This window comes from Tetrahymena thermophila, assembly GCF_000189635.1.
Source record: "Tetrahymena thermophila SB210 genomic scaffold scf_8254548, whole genome shotgun sequence".
NCBI classification, from domain to species: Eukaryota; Ciliophora; class Oligohymenophorea; order Hymenostomatida; family Tetrahymenidae; genus Tetrahymena; species Tetrahymena thermophila.
Window position 1 is genome coordinate 177,096 of NW_002476319.1, and position 27,825 is coordinate 204,920.

The following is a 27,825-nucleotide window of genomic DNA, read 5'->3' on the forward strand; positions in this document are numbered from 1 at the left end:
GAGAAAGGGAGTCAGTCAAATAGAGTAAATTACTACTTTTGTGTTTTCTTTTTTTTTGTTTTGGAATTAGTAATTTATATTAATTAATTAGATAAACTTATTATTAATATTTTCTTAACTTTTTTGTTTATCACTCCCAGATTATCTATTTATATTTTTCTCTATCTATCTGTCTCTTCTATTTATTTATTAATTAATAAAAAATATCATTGTATTTCTTATTTTACGGTATCTACAATTAAAAATCTTTGAAGATTATTTTTCTTGTTTTTTTTTTTTTTTTTTCAAAAATGCTATTTTTATTTAAAATCTCGCGTCTGCCTAATCTCAAACAGTATATTGTTCAGTAAATAGTTAGATACAAACACAAATTACTCAATCTGTTAGTAAAATTTTTATTTCAATGAAAATTAATTTGCTCTCAAAATAAATTCTGCATATATCTTTAACTTATATTTCAATTCAAAAAAATCAAATATTCTCAAAAGACAATCGGAAAAATTTAATAAATTTATTAGTTGCTAAAGATTTTGATTGATTGATTGATCTTGAAGAAAAGTTTATTTTTCATAATCTGAATAATATTTATTTGATGCAATTCCACAAGTTGGTGAGCTTAATTTGGGTTAAATCTGATTAACTCCTTATGCAGGTTCTACTAATGAAAATTTATAAATCATCAGAAAAACATATTACTGCCAATTTTATATTTGGTTTCTTTTTATGATTAGTTTTTCAAAGAATTTATCAATCTTAGTTTCTAGAAGAAGAGGAAAATATAGATTTTTGATAGCTTATTATAAAATAAAGTATCTTCTGAATATGTTTTTGTAATGCAATTACTTACTCATATACTTATTAAGAGAGCTAAGTTGCTTGATATCTATGGTAAAAATAAATTTTATTAAATGACCCTAACGTTCATAGATACCAGAAATTTGAAGAGAATTATCAGATTAAGGAGCAAAAGAATTTCTCAATTAATTTTCAAAATACAATAGCTTGTTACCATGAAATTAATTAAATTAATAATAATTACAATTAATGGTTGATATTTTTGATAATTTAATTTATTATCAAAGAATTTCGTCTTTTAATGTAGTGCATTATAAATTATAAGTCCTAATTTCTTTTTGATTAAAGTAAGATATTTAACAAAAGTAATACTTCTTTTTATTGATATAAATGAATGATATATTTTTAAGAGTTCTTTTTTAAACGCACTCATTCTTGCAGCCTGCTTAAAATAAAACTGATCAATTTGATTCAAAAAAGCACCATTTAAATAAAAAATAAATTCAAAAAGTTACATATTCACAAAATATTTACTATAAATTTCATTTTTAAGAATTAATTATATTTTTCATTAATAAATTTAAGAATTTATCAAAGAATTGAGTAATGAATAGTAAAAATATCTTTGCAATTATAAATGTAAATTTAAATTTAGATGTTGCTGAAAACTCTCTGATCGATCAAAAATATTAGGAAAAGAAAAATTATGCTACAAAACTAAATAAATTTTGATATGTAAGATACATTTTTAATATAAATTTGAACAAAAATTAAATATTTTTGATAGCTGTAAGCTCATCATGCGTTAGGAGGAAAAAATTTGATTGATTAAATTATTTACAGAAACTATAGTCTGAAATGAATTAATTATGCTTTAAGTTATGGTAACTATATTCTTTCTGATAGATATTTAACCAATAATAATTTATTATTAAGATAGTCTTTGATTAATGTAAATTTTGTTGAATTATGGTGTATATTGAAGTATTTTAATCGAACGCATTTTTATAATATAAATTACGCCTATCTCTCTCTCTCCATCCATATATTTACTATTTACTATTTGTACTATTTCTTAAATTAATATTTGTTAGAAATAAAAGAAGTAATTTTTTAATTTAATAATATAAATATTTTGTGGTTTTTATTATTTTCTCTGTTTGTTTCTATCTATCTATTTATCTATTAAACAATTTGATAGATTGTTAGTTAGTTAGTTAGATTGATAGACAGATAAGCATAAATTTAAAAAATACATGTAAATTTATTAAATCTAGCTATTTCTATGAATTTGTTTATTACTCTCATTTTTTGTTAAAGTTTTTGAAAAATTAACTATTTTTATTTTAGCCTTTTTCATTGGTGTTGATCTTTATTAATCCTGTGTTTCCACTTTAATTAATAATATTAGCATTATTTAAATTCTAATCATTTTCTGTATCATTAAATTCTTGCTCATTTCGGTAGTATTACTCATTTTCTTAAGTATAGTTTTACATTTAATTATCATCTTATTTCCTATTTGTTTATTTCATATAGTCTGATTTTGCATTTGAGAAGTAATATGGCGGTTTTTATGAAGATTATGTCGTTTCGTTAGTAGTTGATTAAGGTACTAGTTTTAAGGATGAAGGTGGAAACAAATTTGACTTTATGTTTGTTTTAATAAACAAATCATTTTCTTTATTATTTGAAAAGTCACCGCTCTAAGAATTTACAATTTTCTTTTTCCTTTATGCAGATGCAGAATTAAATAAACCTTGAGCTGAGTACTTCTTTTAAAGTTAAATAATATTTTATTAATCAACCATGCACTTCTTTTCCCATAATTATCCTTGTAGATTTAGTCCTTCCATTTTTAACTCTAAGTCTTGATATAACTGACTTTATTGAATCAGGAGCTCCTCTTTCATTTTAATTGAACCTTCTCTTTGGAAGAGATTCTCTTCTTTTTCTTTTAATTTTTTTTCCCAACCCTCTTTGTACTCAAGTAAATTTTACTGCTTTTAAGATAATTATGATGCTACTTCATCTAACTTCTTTTTTTCTGATGAAATAACTGCTTCTTATTCTTTTAACTTTTGCTTTAGCTCTTCAATTCCTGTTCTTTCAACATCTAAATGCAATTACATCCTGTAAACATCTTCCTCTCTTTTCTTCAGCTATTTTTCTTTATTAGAATTTTATTCCCTAATTGCTATACAATTTTAATTTAAATTTTCAACATCTGCTTCTTTTTGTTGAAGTTTGCGTCTCTCCTTATCAACAAATACAGAAAGATCATTTAGCTATTTAAATCTAATTTCTATTTAATCAGTTTATTATCTAATCATAATCATTTAGGTTTCAATTTAAGATTCTGTTTACTGGAGTTGCAGTTAAACTAATTACAATTTATCACTTTTTTCTTTGAGCTGTACTTCTTTTTCTTTCATATGAGCCTCGACTTGCTCAAGCTCTGCTTTTGATACTGCTATTTTTTCATTCAAATTAGACAATTCTTTTTTCAAGTTTTTTGTCTCCTCCAACTCCTTTTTTTTTTCTTCCTTAACTTTTTCAAGTATTTTTTCCTCTTCATTTAAATCTATTTTTATTTAATGAGCATTCTCTCTGAGTATTTCAAAATTGTCAGTATATTTACGAATGTATTCTTTTTTTTCTGATATATTTCTATCAAGGTCAATAATTTACTCCTTCTTTTCTTTAATTGCTTTCTCTTTTAAAAACATTTCATGCTCAATAAATTCTAGTTACTTTTACTTCTCCATTATTTTTTAATCTAAAAACTATTCATTTATAGCCAAGTTTGTGGTATTCAATAAATTAAGATTGTTGCTTAGTGTTGTATTCAAAATATTTTAGTTGTTATTTAGAGTTTAATTTAACATATTATGGTTATTGTATTGAGTTTAATTCAACATACAATTTGTATTATTTAAAGAAAGTGTATTATTTAAAATATCATTTGCTGTTTTGCCACTATTTTAATATGAATTCTATGTATTTATCCTGTAATTAAATTAACCTGCATTATTAGGAGTTTGTACTTGTCCGTAAGGAGAAATACTTTTAGTTTTAGTACTATTGCTATTTTTATTGGAAATAGAATAGCTTAAATTTTCTAATACTAAATTACGATTTTAAATTTTTTAATTAATGTTTGTTTAAGTAATATTGCATTAGCAATTAACTGCCTAGTTTATTAATGGCTAATCAGATTAATCAGAATTTTCAGAGTTTTATTAATTATTAAAGTCCTCGTTCTCATAATTGCAAGTGTTTTCTTAAGTAAAATTATTACCATTTACTGTAGTATAATTCAAAAAATCACAATTTGCATATGAATTGTTGTTAGTTGAGTAAATGTTTTTGGGATTTAAATCTTCAGTAAATTAGTTTGATGTTTTTGATCTATTTCTTCTATGAAGATTTTCCTCACTAGATAAATCTCTACTTTTAATATTTAACCTCTACTGGTTTTACTAGGATTATTTTATGAGCAACTAATCAGAAGATATTCCATTCTAACTAAATAGCGAAGTGCTTTGGTTATTTGTAAAATTTGTAGTTGCATCACTAGAATTCCTAGCAAATGTATTGTTTCTGTTAGCTATATTAAAAATAGATTCATTTTAACCTGTTTATGATGTGATTCTTCCATCAATCGAAGAAGATGATGTTATAACATTCTAGCCATTTAAATTGTTAGCTATATAAGCACTAGCTATAGGAATTGATTATCCTTACTATAATCTGCCTCCAACAAAGTCGTTTACACTTCTATCTTACTGTTGATTCACTAATTACAAATTTAGCTTATTGTCTAACTCTTCTATTTTTTTTTTAAAGTTTTCTTGAAGCTCTAATATTGCGTTTTCTTTCTCAATAAGCCTTTATTCCCTTTTTTTAACTTTTTATTCAACTATATTGTCTATTGTTTTAAGTTGAATAGTTATTTGACTATCCTTTTCTAGTTTTAGAGGAGAAGATTTCCTGTTTTTATCTTGCCTTCCATGCTCGTTTGAAGAAAAATTCATCTTTTTAGAATTATTAAAACTATTATTATTGATGCTAGTTGCTATTTATTTTTTATTATTATCCCTATTATAAGTGTTTGACCTATTTTTTGTTGACTAAACTTACAATGATCTCCTCACATCGTTACTTTATTTTTTTAAATTATTTTTTGTATGATTAATTTCAGTTTCTTTATCAAATAAATGTCTTTTTTAGTTAATATCTTGATATTCATTTTAGTTACTCTACTAATTTTCATAGCTTGCATTTAAAAAAAATTAATTTTGCTTTTATTGTTCATAAGAATGATTCAAGTGACTTAAATTAAATGGCGAAGAACATCCTTTTTTTAAAGTTGAGATTTAAACTAGAAAAATTTTTATAAATGTGCTGTATTTATTTACTTTAGCAGGTGGTGCTTGGTTGCAAAGTACCTAATTACTCACTTAAAATAGCATTTTAAAATACCTACAAAGAAGGCTCTTCTTAATAATTAGTACTAAGAGATGGATTTGCTTTTCTTTTATTCTTCATTTGATTTTATTTGTCGTAGTGTATTTTAAATATAAAGTTTTTGAAATTAAATTTTTATGATTTTAGATACAAATAAATAAAGAAAAAAAAAATTATCTATTGATGACCTTTAAATTTGAAAATAAAGTTGTTATTAATATTCAAAAAATAAAAAATAATAATTACAAAATATAAAATAGAATTAGAATAAATATTTATATTTTCATCAAAGCATAATTTTTCTAGAGTTTTTTAGAGTTTAATTAGAGATAATATGCTATTTTTTCCAAAAATTAATTGTCGATTAATGAGTGTGTGGATAAACATGACTTTTAAATATTTAATTCTATTATTGTAAATACAATTTACAAGGTAATCAATAAACAGTAAGACTAAATTGAAATCATATACGAAAAGCTAAGTTATTAAAAAAAATTAGTTAAAATATTTAATAATATTTTAGGATATCTCTTACTTTTTTATTAAATGAAATTATATCAAAATTAATATAAAAAATTTTGTAAATCTAATACTATTTTATTACTTTAATTTATGATTTTAATATTAAAAATAATTTAAATATTTTCAGAACTATTAAATAAACAATTTTATAATTGATTTACTTATTTATCAATTAAAAATATAAAGCAAAATTTTATTAAATTAATTTATATAACATATTAATTTTATTACTAATCAAACTTCAAAAAATTTATCAATCTTAGGATTAGTATGATTTTTAAATATTTTGCTCAATTATATTAAAAATAATTAACAAGGAAATGATTTAATAAATTGTAAGAGTAAATTGGTATCAATTTAAAGAAAAAGTATGCTGCTAAATTTAAATAGTTAAAAATATATAAATATATTTTTTGAAATCCTTAACTTCTCTTTTAAATAACTTTAAATAAAAATTAATAATTCTAAATCTATTTTAACTCTTTACTTTCTGATTTTAATTTTAAAATAAATTAAATAAATTCATAACTATTAGATAAAAAGTTTTATAGGTTATTTACTTATTTAAACAATATAAAGCATAGTTTTTTTAAATTAATTTATATGATATATTTATTAAATATCTAACTTGAAACTTCTTGCCGAAACAGAAAGTTTAAAAAATTAAATTTATATTTCATAAAAATCATTTTTTAAATAAAATATCTTGAAAAATAAAATTTAAAAAAAAATAATTTTGCTTTTAGTTAATAATTTTATCATTTACTTTTGACATAAAAAAAACAAATTTTAAAGTCAAGATTAAAAACTTTCAAAAAATAATTAAAAAAAAATTATGGATTCAGTAAAAATAAATAACTAAGTAAATTAATATAATTGGCTTAAATGAAAGAGTTTACATAATTTTTAAAACTTTAATTTTCGTGAGTGAATTATTCATACTATAAAAATAAGACATTATTTAACACGCAAAATAAATAACATTTGGAAAAGAGCAGTAGAATTAAATACATCAATTACATAAATTAATTAGAAATTTTAGTTAATTTTCAAGACAAGAAAAAATTTGATTGATTAATTTACTATTTTTTTGTAAACAAGAATAAATTAATTGCATATTGAGAAGAAACTGAATTGGCCAATAATAAGAAGAGAGTTGTTTATCCATGAAAAAGCTTTTTAGTAGATGTAAAAGGAGGGTGTTAACTCCGATAATGTCATAGAAATATACTAATTTAGAAGCAAAAAGGATAGTTCTTTTGTATAGAAGAATTCTCCCAATATTAATGCTTATGACTACTGCTATTGGAATTTCAGATTTTATAAAAACTCCTCAAGGAAAACAGCTTTATACAGCAATTGTTTTCATTATAATTTTTGGCATATAAGTTTTCCATTATTTACTGATTAGATTAAAGCCCGATTACTTTAATATTTGGTAGTATTTCTCTCTATTGTCATAGCATTTAATTATTATCATTTACATCTTTGATTCTTTTGAAACTACATAATATAGTACTTACAATCTTTTCTTTTAGGGATACTCAATTGGTATCATATTTTATTTATTTCTTACAGGGACCAACTTGTTTTTTAAATTGTTTTTATTGATTAGTTCATTTGTGCAAATAATATTGCTCAATATCTATGAACAAAATTATTTAAAGTTGCCTATGATTGTTATTCTTACTTTGACATTTTTAATAGCCTTTACTAAAATTGTTTAGGAAGAAAGGCGTAAAGAAAAATTATTTCTTACAAGCCAAACAAATTAAATATGGCAAAAAGTAATTAAATATTTTTTACCTATAAATATAATTATGATTGAGTATGACAGCAATAATTAGCGTATTGTATTAAATTCTTCAAATGAGTTCACTTAGTAAAATCTTAAAATTTACAATGACGATGACTTATAAATATTCTTAGATGAAGCATGTGTTTAATAATCTTAAAATTGTTAGAGTGACACAAAGTTTACTAACACAGAATAAGCAAATGAAAAAGATTCACCTACAAAATATGATAAGCGATCTAAAGGCTAAAGAGGTAGCAAAGTTGACAATGATTAACAAGGAACCTCATCACCTCTCAAATAAAGATTGTAGAAATTCAGGAGAACCAGTTTACTGTAAATGAATAAAGTTAATAATGCTCTGCATAGAGCCTAAAGGTCGCACACTTATCTTTCAAACAAAAGTGCAAATAATGGTAGAAATTTTGCAAATAGAGATAAGAAAAATTTGAAGCATTATTTAAAAGAATTCATGATTAAAGCAACTTAAGATAAAAATTTAAGCAAGAAAGTTTATGAGCTAAAAATAGAATATGAATAAGAAAATGATGTTAAGCTATTTTAGCTTAAATTAATGCCTTTTTTTTTTGATTAAAACTATGCAATAATAACTGTTGATAATTTATCTAACGAGGAGAGACTTAAGAGCAAAGATGACTTGTTGAAAGTATCTTATCACTTAAATAATCACTGCAGAATTAGAGTTTTAAATAATATAGAACAAATCATTCGTAACTTTATTTAATTTTAGAAGGAAGCTATATAAAATATTGAAAATAATGACAGTGAAAGCATTAAATCAATATTTTCAATATTACAATCTTCCACATTTTAGATGTGCTAAAGGACAATTAATGAGGTAAAAAATGTTCAAAATTTGTCGTATTCTAAAAAAAAAATTCCAATAAATTCTTAGCGATTTTCAATAGTTGAGTAGATAAGAACTATATTAAAGAGATTTTCTTATTAACTCCACAAAAATAACTAAAAGTTTAGGTTGCACATTGATACAACTCAGTACGAGTATTAGAAAAAAACAGACAACTAAGAGAATTAAAGCTAAGCAAATAAAATATAGGAAAAAAATATAAATTTAAACAACTTTAGTAATAATTTAAGCTCAAATAATAATCAAATAAATAGCTAAAATATTTAAAACAATTGCTACAGTCATTACAATTAAATATAACTAAATTAATAAAATAATTTAAATTTAAGTAATAATCACTTAATAACTATGAATAATACAAACATAAATAATCTTTCTCATCTAAACAATTTTGATGAATCGCTTTAAGCTTTTTCGAGTAAGTATGCTAGTCAATCGCATTTAGGAGCGCATTCTTAGATTTCTCAGATTGATCTTTAAAAACTTTCTCCAAAAAATGGAGGAAGATCAAGCTACTATTTAAACAGCTAAATTAATTAGTATAAATCACCTCTTTCATTAATTTAAATATAGCAGCAACAATCATAGCATCAGCAATTTTAATAATTTAGCTAAAGTATTTTAAATTCCAATAAACTTTCTTAAAATTAAAATTTAGCTTAATACCAATCAAGTGGCATCGAGTCAAATACTGATAATCAATATACAAACCATAATGATTTATAATTTGACAATCAAACCAGCACCTTAAATAATTAAAAATAAATAAATGACATGTAAATGCCAAATCCCTCAAATATCGAATTTTAACAATCAACAGCATTTTAATAAATTAAATTAGGACTTAGGAAAGAAGAAATTATTAATGAAGAAAATGAAAAAAATGAAGAAGCTTCTGTTTAAAATTCAATTAATCAGTCCTAAAAATATACAGCTAACTTAGATAATCTAAATTATCTAAACATCACTGGAAGCACTCCCAATAAAATAAAAAGGAACAAGTCTGTATAATCTAATGATTTTTCTCCATACAATTTAAGCAATTCATAGTAAAAAGTTAATATTAAATAAATTGAAAGTTATCTCGGTTCTGAAGCAAATCCAAACAACTCTTATTAGATGTCTTAATCTGTTGATTATTTACATTTAGATGAGCATTTTAGCAGCAACAATTAATATTCTAATTAGAAACCTTATTAAAATAGTTTTTTCAATTAATAATAAAAGTTTATCAATTGTGTAGAGTAATATAGCTTATCTGACAAAATTAAAATGCAATCTTTTTTAAATCTTCAGAATAACATTAGCCCTCCTAATAGCTTACTTCAATAGATAATGCAATCTCCACTAAGCTCGTTAATACATAATTACTCTACCGATCATGTGTTAGATGATTTAGATCTTTAGATTTTAAAAAACTCTAAAAAATAGATAATTCCAAAAATAAATCTAGATGATTCTTCTTAAGAGGCAATTCCAGCTATTGAAATTAATCATGAAAATCTCGAAAACTCTTTAGCCAAAAAACTAAAAAATAAAATGAATCCATTGATTGTAAGTTTTCCAAAATGTAGTCTCGAATCTAGAAATCTATAAGAAATTTCTGATCTAAGCGAATCATGTTAATATGAAATTTCTCCTTAAAAACTGCATTCTTTAGATTAAAAATTTGAATTTGGTGAAAACAGTCTTTAGAAAATTAAGAGCAAAAACTTTAATTCAATATTATCTCCATTAAAAAAAGAAAAAGATGGGTATTTAAGTAACAATTAATCTCGAAATTCTCTTTAATAAGTTTAATTAAGTAATCAAATGATAAATGATATAAACTAGAAAGAGATTTCTTTGTCCTCAATTGATTAACAATCTTAGAGCTAACTTTCTAAGGAATCATCAAGTTCCTCTCAATCTTAATCTCAAAGTAAATCTATAGAAAATTCTACTATCAATAATAGTCTAACCTCTTCTTAAGAATCAAAGAGAACAACCAACAAGAAAAAAAATGAAGATAAAAGCAATAAATCAAATAAAAAAAAGAAAAAAATTAATAAGAAAGAAAAAAACCGTGATAAGAAAGCTGAAAAGAGCTTAAATGACCATATAAAGGAAAAAGATTTTACAAATAAGCATCATGGCATGCGTAAAAGTGCAACAAGTATAAGTAACGACTTGCATAAAGACTAATGGGATAGTAATTTAAAAGATGATATTATTATCCTGTAAGATGTAGGTAGAGTCAATAATATTCTTTATAATTTTATTGAAAATTCAATAATACATAGTAAATAAAACTCCGAAATATTCATGAAAATAATTGAAAATACTCCTCCCCTAGAAGGCGAGCTATATTCCTCGTATTTTACTATAGAAATTACAAACATTTGTCTCTAAGATATCGAAGATGTAAAACACAAAATAGAATCCTCATTATAGTATTAATTTCATGACTAAAATCTAGTAGATCAAATTATTGATGAAGAAAATAGTTTTACTTTAGGCTTGCGCTCAGCCAGAAAAAACCTTAGATATCTTGGTCCTTTTGATTAAATCAATTTCTTGTACAATTTAAAAAAAAATGAAATCACGACATCCTTTTCCATATATAAAAACATAGAGGTTTTATATCCAGAAATTGGGCAAATTTCACAAACTCGTTCTATAGCATCACCTTAAACGCATATAAATCATTAAAGTAGTAATTAGCATCCTTTTCCTTTTATCAACTTAGCAAATTAATATATCGAAAACTAATCTCCAAACCTTTCTACAAAATTCTAGTAATCACCTTTTTAGGGTCCTTTATCTGTAGAAAAATCTAAACTAAATATGTCCCTATTAAATATATAAACTCCTGTTAAAAAGAGAATGGACTAATTTGCTAAAGATTAACAATAAAGCTAAAATCTGGGTTTATCTGTATTATATTCAGGCATACCTAACCTAAGAAAAAGCATCCCTCATGCAAATCAAGCCCATAAAGAATAGCTTTAATTACCTGCATAAAATAAAACAAAGTCTCCATTAATTTCATTCTAAAAAGTAGTGAATACACCTCCAGTCTAGTAAAATTTAGACTTAAGTGCAAGCTTTATTAGCCGTTTTCGAAATAACTCAGTTTACAATGAATCCAGTTCAAAACATATCTCACGCGATTCTTCTTAAAATGTTCCTAATTCAGCTAAAAATAAAGTACCAACTCAAAAAGAAATACTAAACGGATCTGTAAGATAAACAAGAGTAAAGAGCTGTTACTCATAAGCTATAGATGATAATATATCAAAAAGTATGCAAATTTAAAGTCCAAATATTTAACCAAAAGCATTTTCGGTAAATCCAATTTTCAGTAAAATTAGCTAATTTAGCTTAAAGTAAAACCATGACGACTAAACACAGAATTAGCATTCATAGAATTTTGACTAAGAAACTATATTCAAAGAAAATACAAACTCTTTATAAATGAATAATGAAGAAATAAAAAATAAATTTGAACTTACAAACTCCACTTCTTACCGTTTTTCTTATCTATCAGGAAATAGGCTAATCTCAAATAATAATTTAAATAATGCTATAGCCAACCATACTTAGCAAAGTAATAGCACAAGCATTAACTAAAACAAACTAAATTAAACAATGAATTTTAATCAGGCAATTTAAAACAACTTAGTTGATTCTAATGCTATAAGAAATGAGTAAAAAACAAGTATAATTGCTAGAAGTAATGCTTAAAATTCTCCAGTAACAAATAAAAATAGAAGTGAAAAAGCCTTTACATTTTACCATTCTTGATATAAACAAATACTATTTAGTCTTTTTAAATTTTATTTTAAAGTATTTATTAATATTTATGTTCATTTATTAGTTAATTAATTTAATTATAATTATTTCTAATAAAAATATTTATTCTATACTTATGTTATCTCTTTAAATAAGTATTCTTAAAAATATTTTTTTTTTTTACTTTTCACCCTTAAAAATGCATTGTATACAAAATCTAATGATAGAGTAATAATAGTAAATTAGAACATATAGGGTAATAAAATAATTTTAAACATTTAATTATCTACTTATTCAGAAGCATGATGTTTTAAAATGTTTAAGCAAAATATTTATTTTAAAAATAAAAAAAATTAATTTAATTTAAGTTAAATTAAAGAAAAGAAAAGTTAAATTAGAAATTTTAAAAACAAATTAAATCTATCGATTTAATAGAAGTAAAATGGAATTAAATTAATTGACTACAATAAAGAAAATATTTTAATTTTTAAATAACCACAAATTATAACTTATGTATTTTTTTTATTTTTTCATTTTTTCTTATCCTTAGCTTTCTGGTCTTTCATGTCCTTTGCTTCTTTTTTAACATCTTTCTTTTCTGTTACACTTACTAATTTATTAGATTCTTTAGCTTTTGTGGAAGTCTTAGCCTTCTTATAGATTTAAATGACATCTTCATCACATAATATATGATTTAAACCAACCTTCTAAGGCATAAATTTAGCACTTCTACCCCAAACAGTTGCATGAGCAAAATCTTTAATCAAATCTCTGTGAATTTGTTCAACTGCTGATTTGATTGTGCAACCATTTCTTCCGTGAGTTAAAATTAAAGGATCACCCAAATCAGGAGGTTAACCTATTTAATATTATGAATAATTTATAAAAATTTAAACAAACATTTTATGTTCAACAATAAGTATTATTTTGGTTAATTCTAAATAAGATTTAACATAATCAAACCTAATATTTATGTGATTTTTTTGCACTTGATTGTCTATACGTTAACTAATGATTTAACAAATTACCTTTTCTTTTAGTGTAGATTCTGACTAATCCAAGATTTTCCCAAATTTTTTCAAGGAGATAGTCAAAGTTAAGCTTTTGATGACAAGAAATAACGACATTATTAGGTTGACGGGCTATCATATCTACTTCTTCAATTGAGATGGTATCAATCTTATTATAAACATAAAGACAACGAACATATTTACGATTGCCTTCAATTGAATCAATAATATCATCAATTGTGACATCTTGTCTACACAAAATTGTTGCATTGTGAATTTTATATTCTGAAAAAATATTTTTGACTTGCTTTTCATCGATTCTTGTCAATTAACAAGTGGATATAAGCTTTACACCACCAGTTTTATTTATAGTTACTGTTATATCAGGCCTTTCTTGATTGAGACGAATACCTACTTTTTCTAATTCATATGTGAGTTTGGCTTTGTGTTCCTCACTTTTTTAAGCGTCTAAGACCATGAGAACTAAATCAGAAGCTTTAGCGACAGCAATAACTTATCTACCTCTACCTCTACCATCAGCGGCACCTTCGATGATACCAGGAAGATCCAAAAGTTATATCTTTGTATCATTATAATTAATTACACCAGGAATACAAGTCAAAGTAGTGAATTCATAAGCAGCAGCTAAACTTTCAGTTTCAGTGATAGAACTCAATAATGTAGATTTACCGACGGAAGGGAAACCAATCATACATACTCTAGCATTACCAAATTTCTAAACTTCGAAACCTTCACCCTTAGGACCCTTGGAAGCTGGTTCTAATAACTAAGTACGATATTTTGCTAATTTTGCTTTTAATAAACCCAAGTGATATTCTGTGGCCTTATTCTTTTGGGTTCTGGCCATTTCTTCTTCTATTTCCTTTATCTTTTCTAAAACACCCATTGTTATTCGATAATTTCAACTACTATATCTTCTATCTGTTAATTTAGTGTTATCCTTGCTTGTTTAGTATGGACTTATTAATTCAGAAAATAAAAACTATAAAATTTGCTTCTTTTAACTATTTAGAAGGTTATTTAAAGTCTTTCTTTAATATTGTTTGTTTTTCTTTTTAAGTAAATAAAGATATTCTCTTAATTTGTACTTTATTTAAATTATGTAGATCCTAATAACTAAATAACTAAAATCAAAAACACTATTAAATCAATGCAATCATTCCAACAAGGTGATTCATCTTAATTAATGTTAAAACCTGCATATAAATATTTATATTCACTCCATTCATTATCTCCTTCTTTCTGTCTACTTAATTAAAATGAGGTTTTAAAAGATTAACAAAAACACTGGTTGTATGTATGAAAAAATGTATGTATCAATGAATCAATTTACGTAAGAATAAATTATTTAAATAATATTTTAAATTTTTTAATAAATTTATGAATAAAAGATATTATAAAAATAAATAATTTATACAAATACAATTAAGTCAATAGATAGATAGATCTATTTAACTTATTATTTGAACTAAAATATTTCATGAAAGTTTTTTTAAAATAATTCAATTTTCATGATCGGATTCATCATCTCCTTATTTAAGCTTTTCATTGATTTCAGTTTAATAAGCGTCTATTTAAGCAATAATTTAACTAATATTTTTTCTGTTACGTTCGTACATTTTATTTTTTTGTTATTTAGCATACTCTGCTAAGTCTTTTTGCAATTCCATTTAGGCACTAAGAATCTGTTTTATTAAAATGAATTTGTTGGATTAGAAATGATAATAAATAATAGCAATAATTACAATTTTAGTGTGAGAATCGATAAGAGTTTCTTTAATATTACCAATCATTTAAGCCAATTATTCTTTGTTTTCAAGAAGCTAATTTGTTAAAAAAGTAAATTAGTTAATAAATAAATGAGAAAAATTAAGTCTTTTGTATTACACTAGCTTTTTCATCATCTTCTTCATTATTTTCTTCTTCTAGTTATTACTACTGGGTACTGTTGTAATTTGCTTCTTCTTTATTTTTGATGACATTCAAGTTAGAATAGAATTTAACATTTTCTTCTTCTATTTTCTTTTATCTAAATAATTTATATTAATAAGTAATAAATAAATGTATGTCGTTTTTTCATCTCAAATTACCCTAAAACTATTATTTCTTCTATATCTTTCCAAGCAGTTTCTTTCTTTTTGGTATCATAGTCTGTGAATATGGCTTCTAATTCCTCTACTAGTTGGATTTCTATATCCATAAGCTTATTTTTTAAACTTGTTGTTTTTTACAATAATGTTTTTAGCCTTGATTCTTCTTTTTTAGCATCACCATTAGCAGCTTCTTTCTCCCAATTTCTAAATTCAACCTTCTTTTCGTGTTCGAATTCTTTTAATATCTGCAAAGTTTCTTTTTCATGTAGAGCTTCTTACTCTTTGTATGATACTTCAGTTTTAGACATTTCCTATAAAATGAGCTAGTGCTTCTAGATAACAGCTGCTTACATTTCTACAACGTGGTCATTGATTTTACCACAATATCTTATTTTTAAACATAATTATATAAATGCAGGTCTAAATAAATAAAGAGTTTAATTACTTTTCTATTTCTTCATTAATTTAATTAGGCTTGATAATTTTAACTCTCTGCAAGTCTTCGATTTTAAGATATTCGTCTTTTAAGTTATCAAGTATATCCATTCTTGCATCTTTTTTCTTTTTTAAAGTTTATCTATCCATTTCTTCTTTCTACTCTTGAGCTTACATTTATTGATAGTAATCAGTAGTTGTGAAATTGTAGCTATTACTAATCTATTCATCCTATCTTATTAATTATCTATCTCCTTCATCAATGAAAACATAATCCAAGTACTTAAGGTTGGGAATAGCACAAATAATATGATTCTAATAGAAAAAAATGTATTTTATTACAGATTTATTTATTTTCTTTTACTTTGTATTCATTTTCTTTGTCTTTTGTGAATGGATTTCCTGAAACATTTAACACTTGTAGACGCTTGAATTCAGGTCTATCGTTAGTGCCTTCTTCACCTCTTGGCTTGTAACCAAAGTATAAAGTAATCTAATGACAATTTAAATTTTGAATGATTTTCATACTCAATAATTAAGTATACTTACTTCTTCATATGATTTTAATCTATTGTTGCCAATAGAAAATACGTTTAATTTAGTATTATTATGAAGGCCTTCAATCTTCTCAATATAATTATTAAATAAGGAGAGATCTGTTAGTTCCTTTAACTTATCGAGTCCTTCTATTTTTTTGATGCAGTTGAAAGACAAATCTAAAATTCAAAATAGAGTTTGTTATTTACTTATTGCTAATATTTTATATTTACCTAACCATTTCAAATTTACTAAATGATCAATGTTTTCTATTTTTTCAATAATATTATTATCTAATTGTAGCTTCTCTAATCTTTCCAGACCTTGTAAGTGCTATATCTTTAGTATATCTATTTGAATTTTATGTTAATTTAATTTTTTAAATTCATATTTGAGTACAATTATTGTATATTAATTATTTTTTTTAAAGTAAGCAACAATCAAACTAATTTTACTTTTAAATGATAACTAAAGTTGCCTTAACTACTAAAGAATGATATTTTCAGTTGTAATTTTATTGTTTTCCTAGTTAAATTACTTCACTGCGTCTCTGTTAAAAAAAATAATTTTAATATAATTTTGGGTTATTTTCAAAATTTATTGCAAATGTTGAATGAATTGATTACAATATTAATTATTCATTGATGACTCTTGGATCAACTGAATTTTTTCCTGTTTTTTTGTCTTTGTTTTAGACAGTCTTGGTTACGATTGTGCTTTGAACGTAGTTGCTAATGTAATTCGACATGATAAACGATCTTTCAATAAAATTATGATACGATGTATTTAATTTAGCTTAATTGAATAATCAAATAAACAATAATCGTAATAATATTTATTTATTTATTAATATTAATCTCTATTGGAAGTTTTAATTTTCACAAATTTTAAATTAATAAAATGAAAAGTAAATTTTCAAATACCATAAATTAATTCCTATTATCATCTTACAAAAAACAATGTATATACATATTAAAATATAAATGTAATTTCATAAATCATTTTATTCAATTAATTTATTGTTATCAATTATTTTATATTATTATTTGATGATAACTCTATTTAATATAATTATTAGATTATTAGTCTATTTTATAAATCATCCATAACAAATGTTTTTTAAATTAGATAATTAATATTTATATATATCAAAATAGACGATTAATAGTTTAAATATATAATGAGACAATTAATAGTGTAGAAATATAATTAGAAGATTAATAATATTATCTATTTTATATTAAATAACTAATCTTTTATCAATTAAATTAGATGATGGTTAATAAAATTTTATATTCCATATAATATCGTTCATAGTTTTTATGTATAATTAGATTATAATATTTTATATTGTAATTTAGATGATTGATACTTTAAATTTCATATTTAATGATTAATAATATTTTATATTCCAAATTGTATGGTTAATTCTATCTTTTTTTATTTCATTAGATGACTTTAATATTGTAATTAAATAGAAATTTTTTAAAATTTAAATTGAATTTTTTAAAAAGAGTAAATTTTAATATTCTCTATCATTTTTTATAATACGACTCCACTTCTGAAGGCATCTGAAATCTTTATATAAAAAGGAATTTTTATTTATTGGAATTTGGTTTGGATTTGTCTTCTTGAGGTTGAAATTTTTTCTTTTCTTCTAAAGCTTATTGCATTTTTTCTTATGAGAAATTAATATTCATGAGGATTAAGTTGTTTGGCTTATTGAAATCAGCAACACCCGAAAATGCAAATCTTCTTTTGTTCTATTTGTATTTATCTCTTTCTCTTAAGCAGTGAATTTGACTAAGAGCAAATATCAAATTATTTTAAAATTTACTTAATATTTAAACTATCTTGTGTTTCAACTTTTTGTCATTACTATCTTCTACTAGCTTGTAAAAATCGAAATTTAAGTATTTTAAAATGCGCTGATCTTAAGCAAGATAATTATCTAAATTTCTATTTATACTGAACTGATTTATTCTGAAAGGAAATTTTTAAGTACTATTAATTGGCTTAAACGATTTTGCTGACGTGTACTTTAATTGAGGAGGCAATTAAAATGCCATCCTTTTGTACTCTAGCATTCTTATATTTTAATTAGCTTATTATTTAATCTGCAACTAAGCGAATTTATCTTCGGCATTATATATTGCTATAAATCTTTTCTTTTCAGACTCTAACTTCTTTTTAGCATTTGGAGATAAATCTCTTAAGTACTGCTCATAGTCTTAGTTTTTCTTTTGAGAACTTGTCTTAGGAATACTTATTTTAAATTCATCATCGGAAGACGAACACTCATAATCCTCTTCATAATCAATGCTGTGGATTTTAGCAAAAAACTTCTTGTAGCTAACTGCCATCTTTTAAATGTATTCTTCAGTATTTAATTTTTTTAGCTTTTCTACAATTTTTTTAGAATTAAGAGTTTTTACCACAGACTCGGAAGGTTCATTATCATTTTAAATCATCTTTTCATGATAAAATTTAGCTAATTCTAAATCACCTAGAAGATAATGGGTCATACCAATTAGATCATAAGCTTAAAGCTCTGCATCAGTATCGTCTAAGTACCATGCACATTCTAGATATTTACCAAAATATAATAAGGACATATTATATAGTTTCAAATTCGAAAAGCATTGTCCTATACTTTTATACGATTTCATTCTATATCTTTACATAAGAGGTGAAATTGACATGTTTTTGCACTATTTGTATAATCTTAAGGCTTTTCCGAAATTGCAAATCGCCTTGCAATATTTAGCATAAATCAATACAGTTTCTATTTGTATGACAAGATTAGCTTGTGTGCTTTTCATTATTGCCAAAGCTTATTACGAAAGAATTTTATCTATTTCTTCTCTTTCATTAATGTGGTTTGGTATCTTTTCAAGGAAATCCAAAGATAAAAAAATAGACTATATTGTATTTTCAACCGTATCTATGACTCTAGATTAATTTTTTTCTTTTTCAACATGCTCTATTATTGTGTAGGCTAACTAATAATCTTAGATGGCTTCATAAATTTGATCCTAAAGTTATTTTATCTTATCATTAAAAGTTCCATAAATATCATGAATATCACACCCTTCATCATTTTTTTAGGTATGGACAGTAGTTTTATGAGACTAAAATTAAGCATTGTGCTTATTTGCTTACTTGTCACTATCTGAACCACTATCTTCACTTTCTTTCATTTTCTTATGGTTAGTTTCTTAATTTTTTTTAACTATTTCATTTACTTTTTTTTTCATTCTTACTATATTCACTATTGTGTTAAAGTTATAACTGCTTTTATGCTAAGCTTAATTATCTTCTTTTTGAGGTAAAATTTCTTTGCATGAATTTTCTATTGTTTTGCTTGAAATATTTTAATTAATATTCCTACCATTATATATTTTTTTGTACTATTCTTAATCTTCAAAATATTCAGAAATCGGTGAACTGATATTTCCTATCTGAATATTACGTTGACTAAGCTTATGATCGAGCTTAGAGCTCGGTTTCTTATTCTAATCTTTTGTTGAAGAGAAAAAAGGGTTTATTTTAGAACTAAAATTTTTTTATGATTAATTTTATTCTTAATACTTTTCCTAACTCCTAAATTTTTTGGTTGTTGCTGTATTTCTAAGAATAGTTTAATTGTTTGTTTGAGAACTAGCTGTTTAGCATTTGATATTTTGGTCAGAAGTATTTAATTAGTTATCATTTTATATTTTATCATCTTTAATATCTTTTAAAAAATATTTGAAGTTGTTTGTTGTGCTTCGACTTTGAGCTTCTGCTTTCACAGAATTGAAATAAGGGTTTTGATTTTTAGATGATTCTTAAAAAAGGTTCTGCTTAGATGTTTTTGGCATAGGAGATTCTATTGTAGACTCGTGCTTGAAAGTATCATTTTAACTTGTTTAAGATTACTATCTCTTATGTTTTTAACTGCTTGGTTGATAAAAAGTCTATCCATAATTTGTAATTTAGCTTCCACTTTATGATTTCTAATGAAAGTATTTTTTAGGTGATGCAAATGCTGTAGATTAAGTGAGTATTTCTTATAATTTTTCTTTTTCTAGACTTAACTTTTCTTTGTTTCTCCTAGACTACTGTTGAGATTGTGGGTATATTTTCTTTAACCACTACTCATTTTAACCACTATAATTATGATCCATGGAAACAATTTTTTTGTGATGAGCATTTTTTTTCTAAGATGATAAAATTTATGCATCTGTTTTGGTATCTTCATCAATATTATTTGTGAATTATGTTTCGCTCTTAACACTTGAAAAATATCCAGCACCAGTTGATTAATTTGCTTTTGATTTATAAGTATTCTAGATATTAATTAGGCTTTCATCATTTAAACTCATCTAAGATTAGTTTTTCAATACTCCTTTTGCTAATGTATCTTTAGAGTTATTCTTTCTAATTATAAAGAACTTGTCTCTTCCATATTAGCTACTATATGATATATCAGAATTTTTAGTATTATTCATCGAACACTTAGAATTTAAATTTGCTTTAGTAGGAGATTTAGAATAATTCACATGAGATGCAGCATCTTAATCATTAAGCGAATTTTAACTTCCTTAAATATATGACTAAAATATTTATGAGCGACTAAAATTACCTCTGCGTAGTAATTCACTTATCTCCATAAGTATATAATAAGTTATATATAAATTAAAAAAAAATCAATAAAATTTACTTATTTACAAAAAATATATTTGCTTTAAATATTACTAATTTAATTGATTGATTATTATTCAATTTTAGAATCCAACGATAAATAGTAAAAAAAATAATAATTAAGATCTAAGAATTGCTTTTAATTATTTAATATACTAAATTCAATATTATCTTAAAGCGAAAATGTAGATAACTCTTATACTATGAAGATTGCTTACTTTGTTTGGTAATTGAAAAATAATAATTTTGAATCGAATTCTTTTCATAATTAAAGTACGATTTTATTATTTTATAGATATGTTACTGAATATAAAAATTTAATATAATGATTAATTAAAATTTCTACCATTTAATAAAGATACAAATAATAGGATTATTATAAGGGTATGTAAGCTAAAAGTTTTAAAATTCTTCATATTCAAAATATAAAAAAAATAATTAAATAATTAAATTAATTTAATTTTTAAAAATATTATTTTTTCCCTTCAAAATATTTGAAATTTTTTGATTTATTTAATATATTTTTCTTTTCTTTTCTCAATTCCTTAAATAGCAAAAATTCCATATATTTAACTAAATTAAAGTAAGCAGACTTATTGCTCTTATAAGTTCAATAGCTTATATTTATTTTTGTATGGTTTATTTTTTCAATTTAGTATTTTGGTATTACATTTTTTTCAAATATTTTTGTTGCTAAAGAGTTCATTAAAATGTTTAGCAAAAAATGTGCTTTATTATGATAAATTAATTAATTTTAAATGTAAATAGCCCTTTAAATCAATATTTAAACATTAAGTATTTGACTATTATGGGTAATTAACAAATAAATAATAATACTACATAATGATATATATTGGCTTATTTAATTTCGGCAGATTTTGAGATCATATAAATACACAAATTATTATGAATTAAAACTTTAATAGCCACGAATAATTTCAAAATATTTTCATGGACTAAATTTTAATTTAATTTTATACTTTTATGTTGCAACGAGTTTTTTTGATTGCATAAAAACACAATCTGCAGATTTGATAAATTGAAATAATAAATATTTAAAATAAAAAATTTTTTTAAAAATGAGAATCATAAAAACAATATTTTTGATTATTGCAATATTATATTGTGTTTGCTGCTAAAATAATAATCTGTATTTCCTATCTCCTAACACAAGGGCAAGATGTATTGATGGCACTTAACCTGGTTTCTATTTTAATAAAGGGTACGGAGATGGAGCTGATAAGTTTTTCATTTTCTTAGATGGTGGTGGTAGATGCGAGCATTATACTCTTGAAGGAGTGCTTGAGGCATGTTATTAAAGAGCAAGTACAATTCTTGGATCAAGTAACTAATGGCCCTTAAGCTTCATATTTGGACAGTATTTCTTCTATCCCTCTTAAAATTCTGTTATGTATAATTGGAATTAAGTTTTTGTGAGGTATTGCGATGGACATCTATACTAGGGTAGCTCAGAGCCTATAAACTACAAAAATATGACTATGTACTTCAGAGGATATGACAACATGGTGGAGTTGTTTAATTCACTTTCAGATAATTTTGGTTTAAAGTAATCATCCACTGTTGTTTTAAGTGGTGGGAGTGCAGGAGGAGTAGCTACTTTATATTGGACAAAGTATTTAAGAAATTTCCTTAATCCAAAAATTAAAGTACTTGCAGCTCCTGATAGTTCCTTTTATCCAGATATTAATCCAATGGCAAGTTTATAAGCTTAAGTTTGGGATCTGATTACGAACAATAGAAGATTCCTTATTTAACCCTCTGGATGTCCTTATATAAATGATGATGCTAATGCATATAAGTGTGGTTATCTTTAATATATAACTGATTTGATTCCAGTTCCAACTTTCATAATTTAATCCATTTATGATGAATATACTTTAAGAAATAAACTTAATGTAAACTGCATAACTCCTACACATGGTCTCCAAAACTGCACAAGCGATGAAATTGCAAGAGGAGTAGCATTGCAAAACGAAACTCTGAAATAATTAAATATTATAAAGGCTAATAAACCAGATTGGGGATTCTGGGTGATTTCTTGTATACTTCATTGCTTTTTCCCTAACATGGCTTCATACTCAACAGGTTAATATGCTGTTCCTTAATTATCTGGTAATACAGTTTCAAAGTCTCTTAGTACTTTTATTTAAGTTCATACAAGCAACTCAACAGTAGATATTACTCAAATACCTAAATTATTTGATAATGTCACTTATCCTAATAATGTACCATGTAACGGATTATATTGAGATTCTGATTACTTCAAAATTGTAAAATGAATTTAATTGTGCTGAGAAATTAAACTTGACTATATTTACTTATTTCATCATATTAATTCTATATAAAACAATTTTATTTAATCTAAATTTATTTTTAAAAATTGAATTATTTTAAAAGTTTTTTAATTTGTAAAATCAATTAATTTCTAATTTAATTAAATATATTTTTTAAATTTATATTTTTCTAATAAATAATCCAAATAATATGTTCAATATATCAAATTTATTAGTGAAATATATTTTTTAATTTTCATAAATATTTTTATCAATTATAATTTTTAAACTTTTTATTCAAATAATTTTATAAAAATTTTTATTAAAAATCAAAGTTTTAACAAACTTTTGAAATAATTTGGAAAATTAATAAATAATTAAAATTTTTACTAACTCACTCTAATAATTTAACAAACATAGTGAGTGAGTGAAGATTATTATGAAATTAGTTTTTACATAATTGATAATTTTTTTAAAGAAATTTAAATAATAGTAAAATAAAATATTATGTTAGACGAAAAATAGCTTTTTTAAATAAAACATATGAGTTTAGGTGAAATATAAGATGGACATTTTTAAGAATATAATTAAAAAATTAAATTAATAAACAGTAATGATAGTAGTATTGTAATAAATAAAGGATAAAAAAAAATTTTTAGTATAGAAATAGATAAAATTGTTGATTAAACCCCAGAAATAATTGACAGTTGCTGCAATATTTGCCTAAAAATATGCTCATAAATGTTTGAATGCTCAAATTGCTTAACTATGTATTGCTATAATTGCTCTATTTTATTATAGGAAGCAAGCTAAAATTGCTTTTACTGCAAAAACGTACTTAAATTGTAAAACACTATAAAAAACTTATAAACTTTAATAAATGAGTCAAAATATTAATGTACTTATTACTTAAATGGATGTAGAGAGATTTCTACTCTTAATAATCTATAGACCCATGAAAATTAGTGCACTTATAAAACATAAGTAAAAATAGAGGAAGCTGACTTGAAAAAATAAGAAGAATGTCCTTAATAGTTAAAAGAGTAAAATAAAGTTAAAATAATCAAAAAAGAAATCTAAAAACCTACAAGAATTTAACCTTAAAGAAACAAAAGAAAAAAGAATTTTTTCTATGATGATTATTGAATACATTTATTATCATTTTATTTCTAATTAATTATTTTTATTGCTTAATTGCTTAATTTATATTTCTTTAATTTAAAAATAAAATATCTTTAAAAAATTCAGGCATATTTATAATTGATTTATTTACGTTGGTGTTTTTAATATAAATATAAGAGAAAGAGAAAAAAATAGCTTGAAAATAGAATATTTATTTGATAATTTAATAAAAGAAAGTAAAATTATTTTAGTTTAAGAATAATTATTAATTCATATTTACTTTTTATTATTTTTATAGAATTTATTAAACTTATTTTATAAATAATTTTAACCCTAATTTTTATTACTTTTACTAATAATAAATCCAAACTTTTGTAAAGAGGTAAGCACTCTTAGATTCAATGTAAAATAAAATTTAATATTCATAAAATTAATTACATTTAATTGAATACAAAACTATTCTCAAATTTATATTATTCTCTATTTTAAAAGTTAATTTCACTCACCCCTATAATTTTAGAATTAACAAAAATACTAACAAAAACTTAAATCTTTAGTGAAATATCTTAATTTAAAAATACTGAATATAATAAGACAAAATTTATCTAATATAAAATAAAAAGTAGATAATAACTAATTGAAAATATAATATTGTTCTAATAAAATAAATAATTGATAACAATAATGAATATTATTAAGAATAAATAAATAAATCAATCAATCAATCCTAAAAATAGAAAATTTCAGCTTACAAGATTGAGTTCATGAAAATTTTAGAAATAATTTACTTTGATAGAAATCAAATATTTTTTTCTATTTTTTAAGTAAATAATTTAAATATTAAATTATTAGAATTCAGAATCAAATTAGTCTATAAAAAAGTATTTAAAGATTAATAGTTCCTGATATTTACTTCTTATTTTATAAATTTTTCAATTCATTAATAAAAAAGTAAAGAAATTTTAGAAAATCTTACAAATTAATAAAAATATGTGATTTTATTAATTTAGGTGGTTTCTATTGATATAGAGATTTTTATTGCTTTGTAACAAGTTATGCTCTCCATTTAACAAAAATTTGCTTTAATTTGCATATCTTGGATATTAAAAAAAATAATAGTTTCATTTACTTAAACACAATATAGAGATGTGAATTTATATTAAAAAGAATTGTTAAATAAAATATTTATTTTTTTTTAAATTTTATTTCAATAATAAAATTATCTATTTTAAATTAAATTTTTGATACTATTAGATTGATTAGAATATTTTTTATACAATTTGTGGTAGCCTTCAGGACATGATAAATCACATTAGTTCTGATTAAATTAAATTTTTCTGGTGATATAAAATAGATAAGATTTAAAAAAAAATATCTTATTTATATATCAGTATTTTTATCAAAAAAAAATTAAAAAAAAAAAAGATAGTAAAGAAACTTATCAAAGAAATATGAGTCAAGAAATTGAAGAAAAAACTAGTTATTACTACTTTAACTCTGACAGAATATGTAGTGTTGTGGATTAAAAAGAAGAAACCACCACTGAAGAAGATAAATTTTAAGATTATCAGTGCTATATTTGCTATGAAATTTCTTTAGACATAAAAGAATGCAAGTCATGCGAAACAATTTTTTGCAATAGATGTATAGACTTAATTAAAAAAAAGAAAAAAGATTAACCATGCTCTTGCCCTAACAATTGTAAAGAATGGATTTTAAACAAACCTCATAGGTCAATAAGAAACTTTATAGAAAACATAGAGTTTTATTGTAAAAACTATTAACTTGGATGCAGGTAAAAGCTCAAATTGCTTAATGCAAATTAGCATGAAAGTGTTGATTGCGATTATAATTTTGTGTCTTGTGAAAATAAAGGATGCTAATAGCAAGTACAACTCAAAAGTATTAAATAGCACTTAGAGTCTGAATGTTCATTTAGAATAGTGAAATGTGAAAAATGTGATTTAGATTATGTATTTTCTGAATAGTAAAATCACGACTGTATTCAAAGCCTAAAAAAAGAAGTTGCTTCCTTAAAACATTAGATTTCTTCTATGTACACTAAAGAATAATTAGACAAACAATTTCAAGATTTTTTGAAGAGTGAAAACTAGAACGGATTATAAATTTAGTAAAAGGAAGATGTTAATTTAGAATATAATTACCCTAAAGAAGAAGAAGTAATCTAATAATAATTAAAATAAGATAATCAATAAGTTGAGTAAAATAAACAAGAAGATGGAGAAGAATAAAAGGAAAATAATGAAAATAAAGAATAAAATGAAAATATGGGTGACTTTTTGAAAAGAATTTTCGAATCAGGAATTCAAATGATAAAGGGTAAATATGAAAATCAAATGAAAGAATAATAAGTTATATCTTAATTGCAAAATTATTAACAGTCATAGGCAAACATTCCAGTCTATCCAAGACAATAATCTTTAGTATATCCTCCTTAATAATCATAGGTTTAGAGTAACTTTTATCCACCATCTTAATATTATTAAAGTACCTGTTAAAATACAGGTATATATCCCCCTAATAATAACTATTACAACCGCCCGTAAAGTATGTATAATTACCAATAATATCCGAGCGAAATTTAATCATCTAACTATAATGGTTAGTAATATTATAGTTAGGAATATTATTCTTAAAGTAGTATTTAACAAGTCTAATAAAATAAACAAGATTAAAATGACTAAAATAAGACAATTTGCAACCATAAGGACCTAGAATGGATTTCATCTGGTACTCCTGTTAACAAATTTTGCAGTTGTGGAAGTTTGGTGACTCATAATTACTATTACTGTAAAATTTGTGATAAATACACTTGCTTAAATTGTAAGAATTGAAGTTATTTTATTCTTTTATAAATATGTAATAAAATTTATGATAGTATAGTATGAAATTTATAAAATATTAAAATAAAAAATGTTGAATTTATAATTTTAAGCTCTTATTTATTTTTTTAATTTATTAATTGATTTAACTATTTTTTTTAAATACTCTTCACTTTGTTAAATTGATTTAAAATTTAAAATAAATTAAATTTTAAACAATAATTAAGAATCTTAAAACACAAAATGTCACAAAGAAAGATAACTATCTAATAAAATGTATATATTGTTTTTATTTTTGTTTAATTTTACAATAAATATTTAAAATTGCATGAATAAATTTAAAATAAAGACTTAGACAAGGATAAATAATAAATATTTATCAATAAATTTAAAAAAGTGTTAATAATTAAATAGGTTTTAATTATTTTTAAAAAAATAATTTTGATTATTAATGATTATTTTTTAAAAAAAATTCATATTAAATAAAAATAGTGAGTTCTTATTCAATTTTAGAATTTATATTTTCATTTAGTAAGAAA

At 23.1% G+C, this 27,825-nt stretch overlaps 8 protein-coding genes across 8 annotated transcripts; 4 read left to right on the plus strand and 4 right to left on the minus strand. All coding sequences in view use genetic code 6, as the record gives it.

Annotated features, from left to right (window-relative positions):
• Positions 1-2,099: 2,099 nt before the first annotated feature.
• On the minus strand, positions 2,100-5,397 carry TTHERM_00316340 (hypothetical protein; the record flags this gene model as incomplete). The annotated part of the gene is made up of 2 exons (XM_001021326.2): positions 5,217-5,397; positions 2,100-5,155 (listed from the first exon to the last, which is right to left on the minus strand). The coding sequence occupies exons 1-2, from the start codon at positions 5,344-5,346 to the stop codon at positions 2,100-2,102; spliced, it is 3,186 nt and encodes a 1,061-aa protein (XP_001021326.1). The 5' UTR covers positions 5,347-5,397.
• Positions 5,398-7,010: 1,613 nt separating this feature from the next.
• Positions 7,011-12,257, plus strand: TTHERM_00316350 (transmembrane protein, putative; the record flags this gene model as incomplete). Its single annotated transcript, XM_001021327.2, has 1 exon — positions 7,011-12,257. The coding sequence occupies exon 1, from the start codon at positions 7,074-7,076 to the stop codon at positions 12,255-12,257; it is 5,184 nt and encodes a 1,727-aa protein (XP_001021327.2). The 5' UTR covers positions 7,011-7,073.
• Positions 12,258-12,775: 518 nt separating this feature from the next.
• TTHERM_00316360 (developmentally-regulated GTP-binding protein) lies at positions 12,776-14,162 on the minus strand (the record flags this gene model as incomplete). The annotated part of the gene is made up of 2 exons (XM_001021328.3): positions 12,776-13,104; positions 13,274-14,162. 2 exons carry the CDS (start codon positions 14,160-14,162, stop codon positions 12,776-12,778), a joined length of 1,218 nt encoding a protein of 405 aa, XP_001021328.1.
• Positions 14,163-14,778: 616 nt separating this feature from the next.
• On the minus strand, positions 14,779-17,089 carry TTHERM_00316370 (LRRC48 protein; the record flags this gene model as incomplete). Its single annotated transcript, XM_001021329.3, has 10 exons — positions 14,779-14,961; positions 15,022-15,099; positions 15,164-15,305; positions 15,367-15,756; positions 15,815-16,119; positions 16,169-16,297; positions 16,354-16,520; positions 16,575-16,691; positions 16,797-16,891; positions 16,968-17,089. The coding sequence occupies 10 exons, from the start codon at positions 17,087-17,089 to the stop codon at positions 14,779-14,781; spliced, it is 1,728 nt and encodes a 575-aa protein (XP_001021329.2).
• Positions 17,090-17,876: 787 nt separating this feature from the next.
• TTHERM_00316380 (hypothetical protein) lies at positions 17,877-20,996 on the minus strand (the record flags this gene model as incomplete). Its single annotated transcript, XM_001021330.2, has 1 exon — positions 17,877-20,996. The coding sequence occupies one exon, from the start codon at positions 20,994-20,996 to the stop codon at positions 17,877-17,879; it is 3,120 nt and encodes a 1,039-aa protein (XP_001021330.2).
• Positions 20,997-22,106: 1,110 nt separating this feature from the next.
• TTHERM_00316390 (pectinacetylesterase family protein) lies at positions 22,107-23,297 on the plus strand (the record flags this gene model as incomplete). The annotated part of the gene is made up of 1 exon (XM_001021331.2): positions 22,107-23,297. The coding sequence occupies one exon, from the start codon at positions 22,107-22,109 to the stop codon at positions 23,295-23,297; it is 1,191 nt and encodes a 396-aa protein (XP_001021331.2).
• Positions 23,298-23,828: 531 nt separating this feature from the next.
• TTHERM_000316399 (pectinacetylesterase family protein) lies at positions 23,829-24,467 on the plus strand (the record flags this gene model as incomplete). Its single annotated transcript, XM_012798926.1, has 1 exon — positions 23,829-24,467. The coding sequence occupies one exon, from the start codon at positions 23,829-23,831 to the stop codon at positions 24,465-24,467; it is 639 nt and encodes a 212-aa protein (XP_012654380.1).
• Positions 24,468-25,846: 1,379 nt separating this feature from the next.
• Positions 25,847-27,298, plus strand: TTHERM_00316400 (TRAF-type zinc finger protein; the record flags this gene model as incomplete). Its single annotated transcript, XM_001021332.2, has 1 exon — positions 25,847-27,298. The coding sequence occupies exon 1, from the start codon at positions 25,895-25,897 to the stop codon at positions 27,296-27,298; it is 1,404 nt and encodes a 467-aa protein (XP_001021332.1). The 5' UTR covers positions 25,847-25,894.
• Between the last annotated feature and the right edge of the window lie 527 nt (positions 27,299-27,825).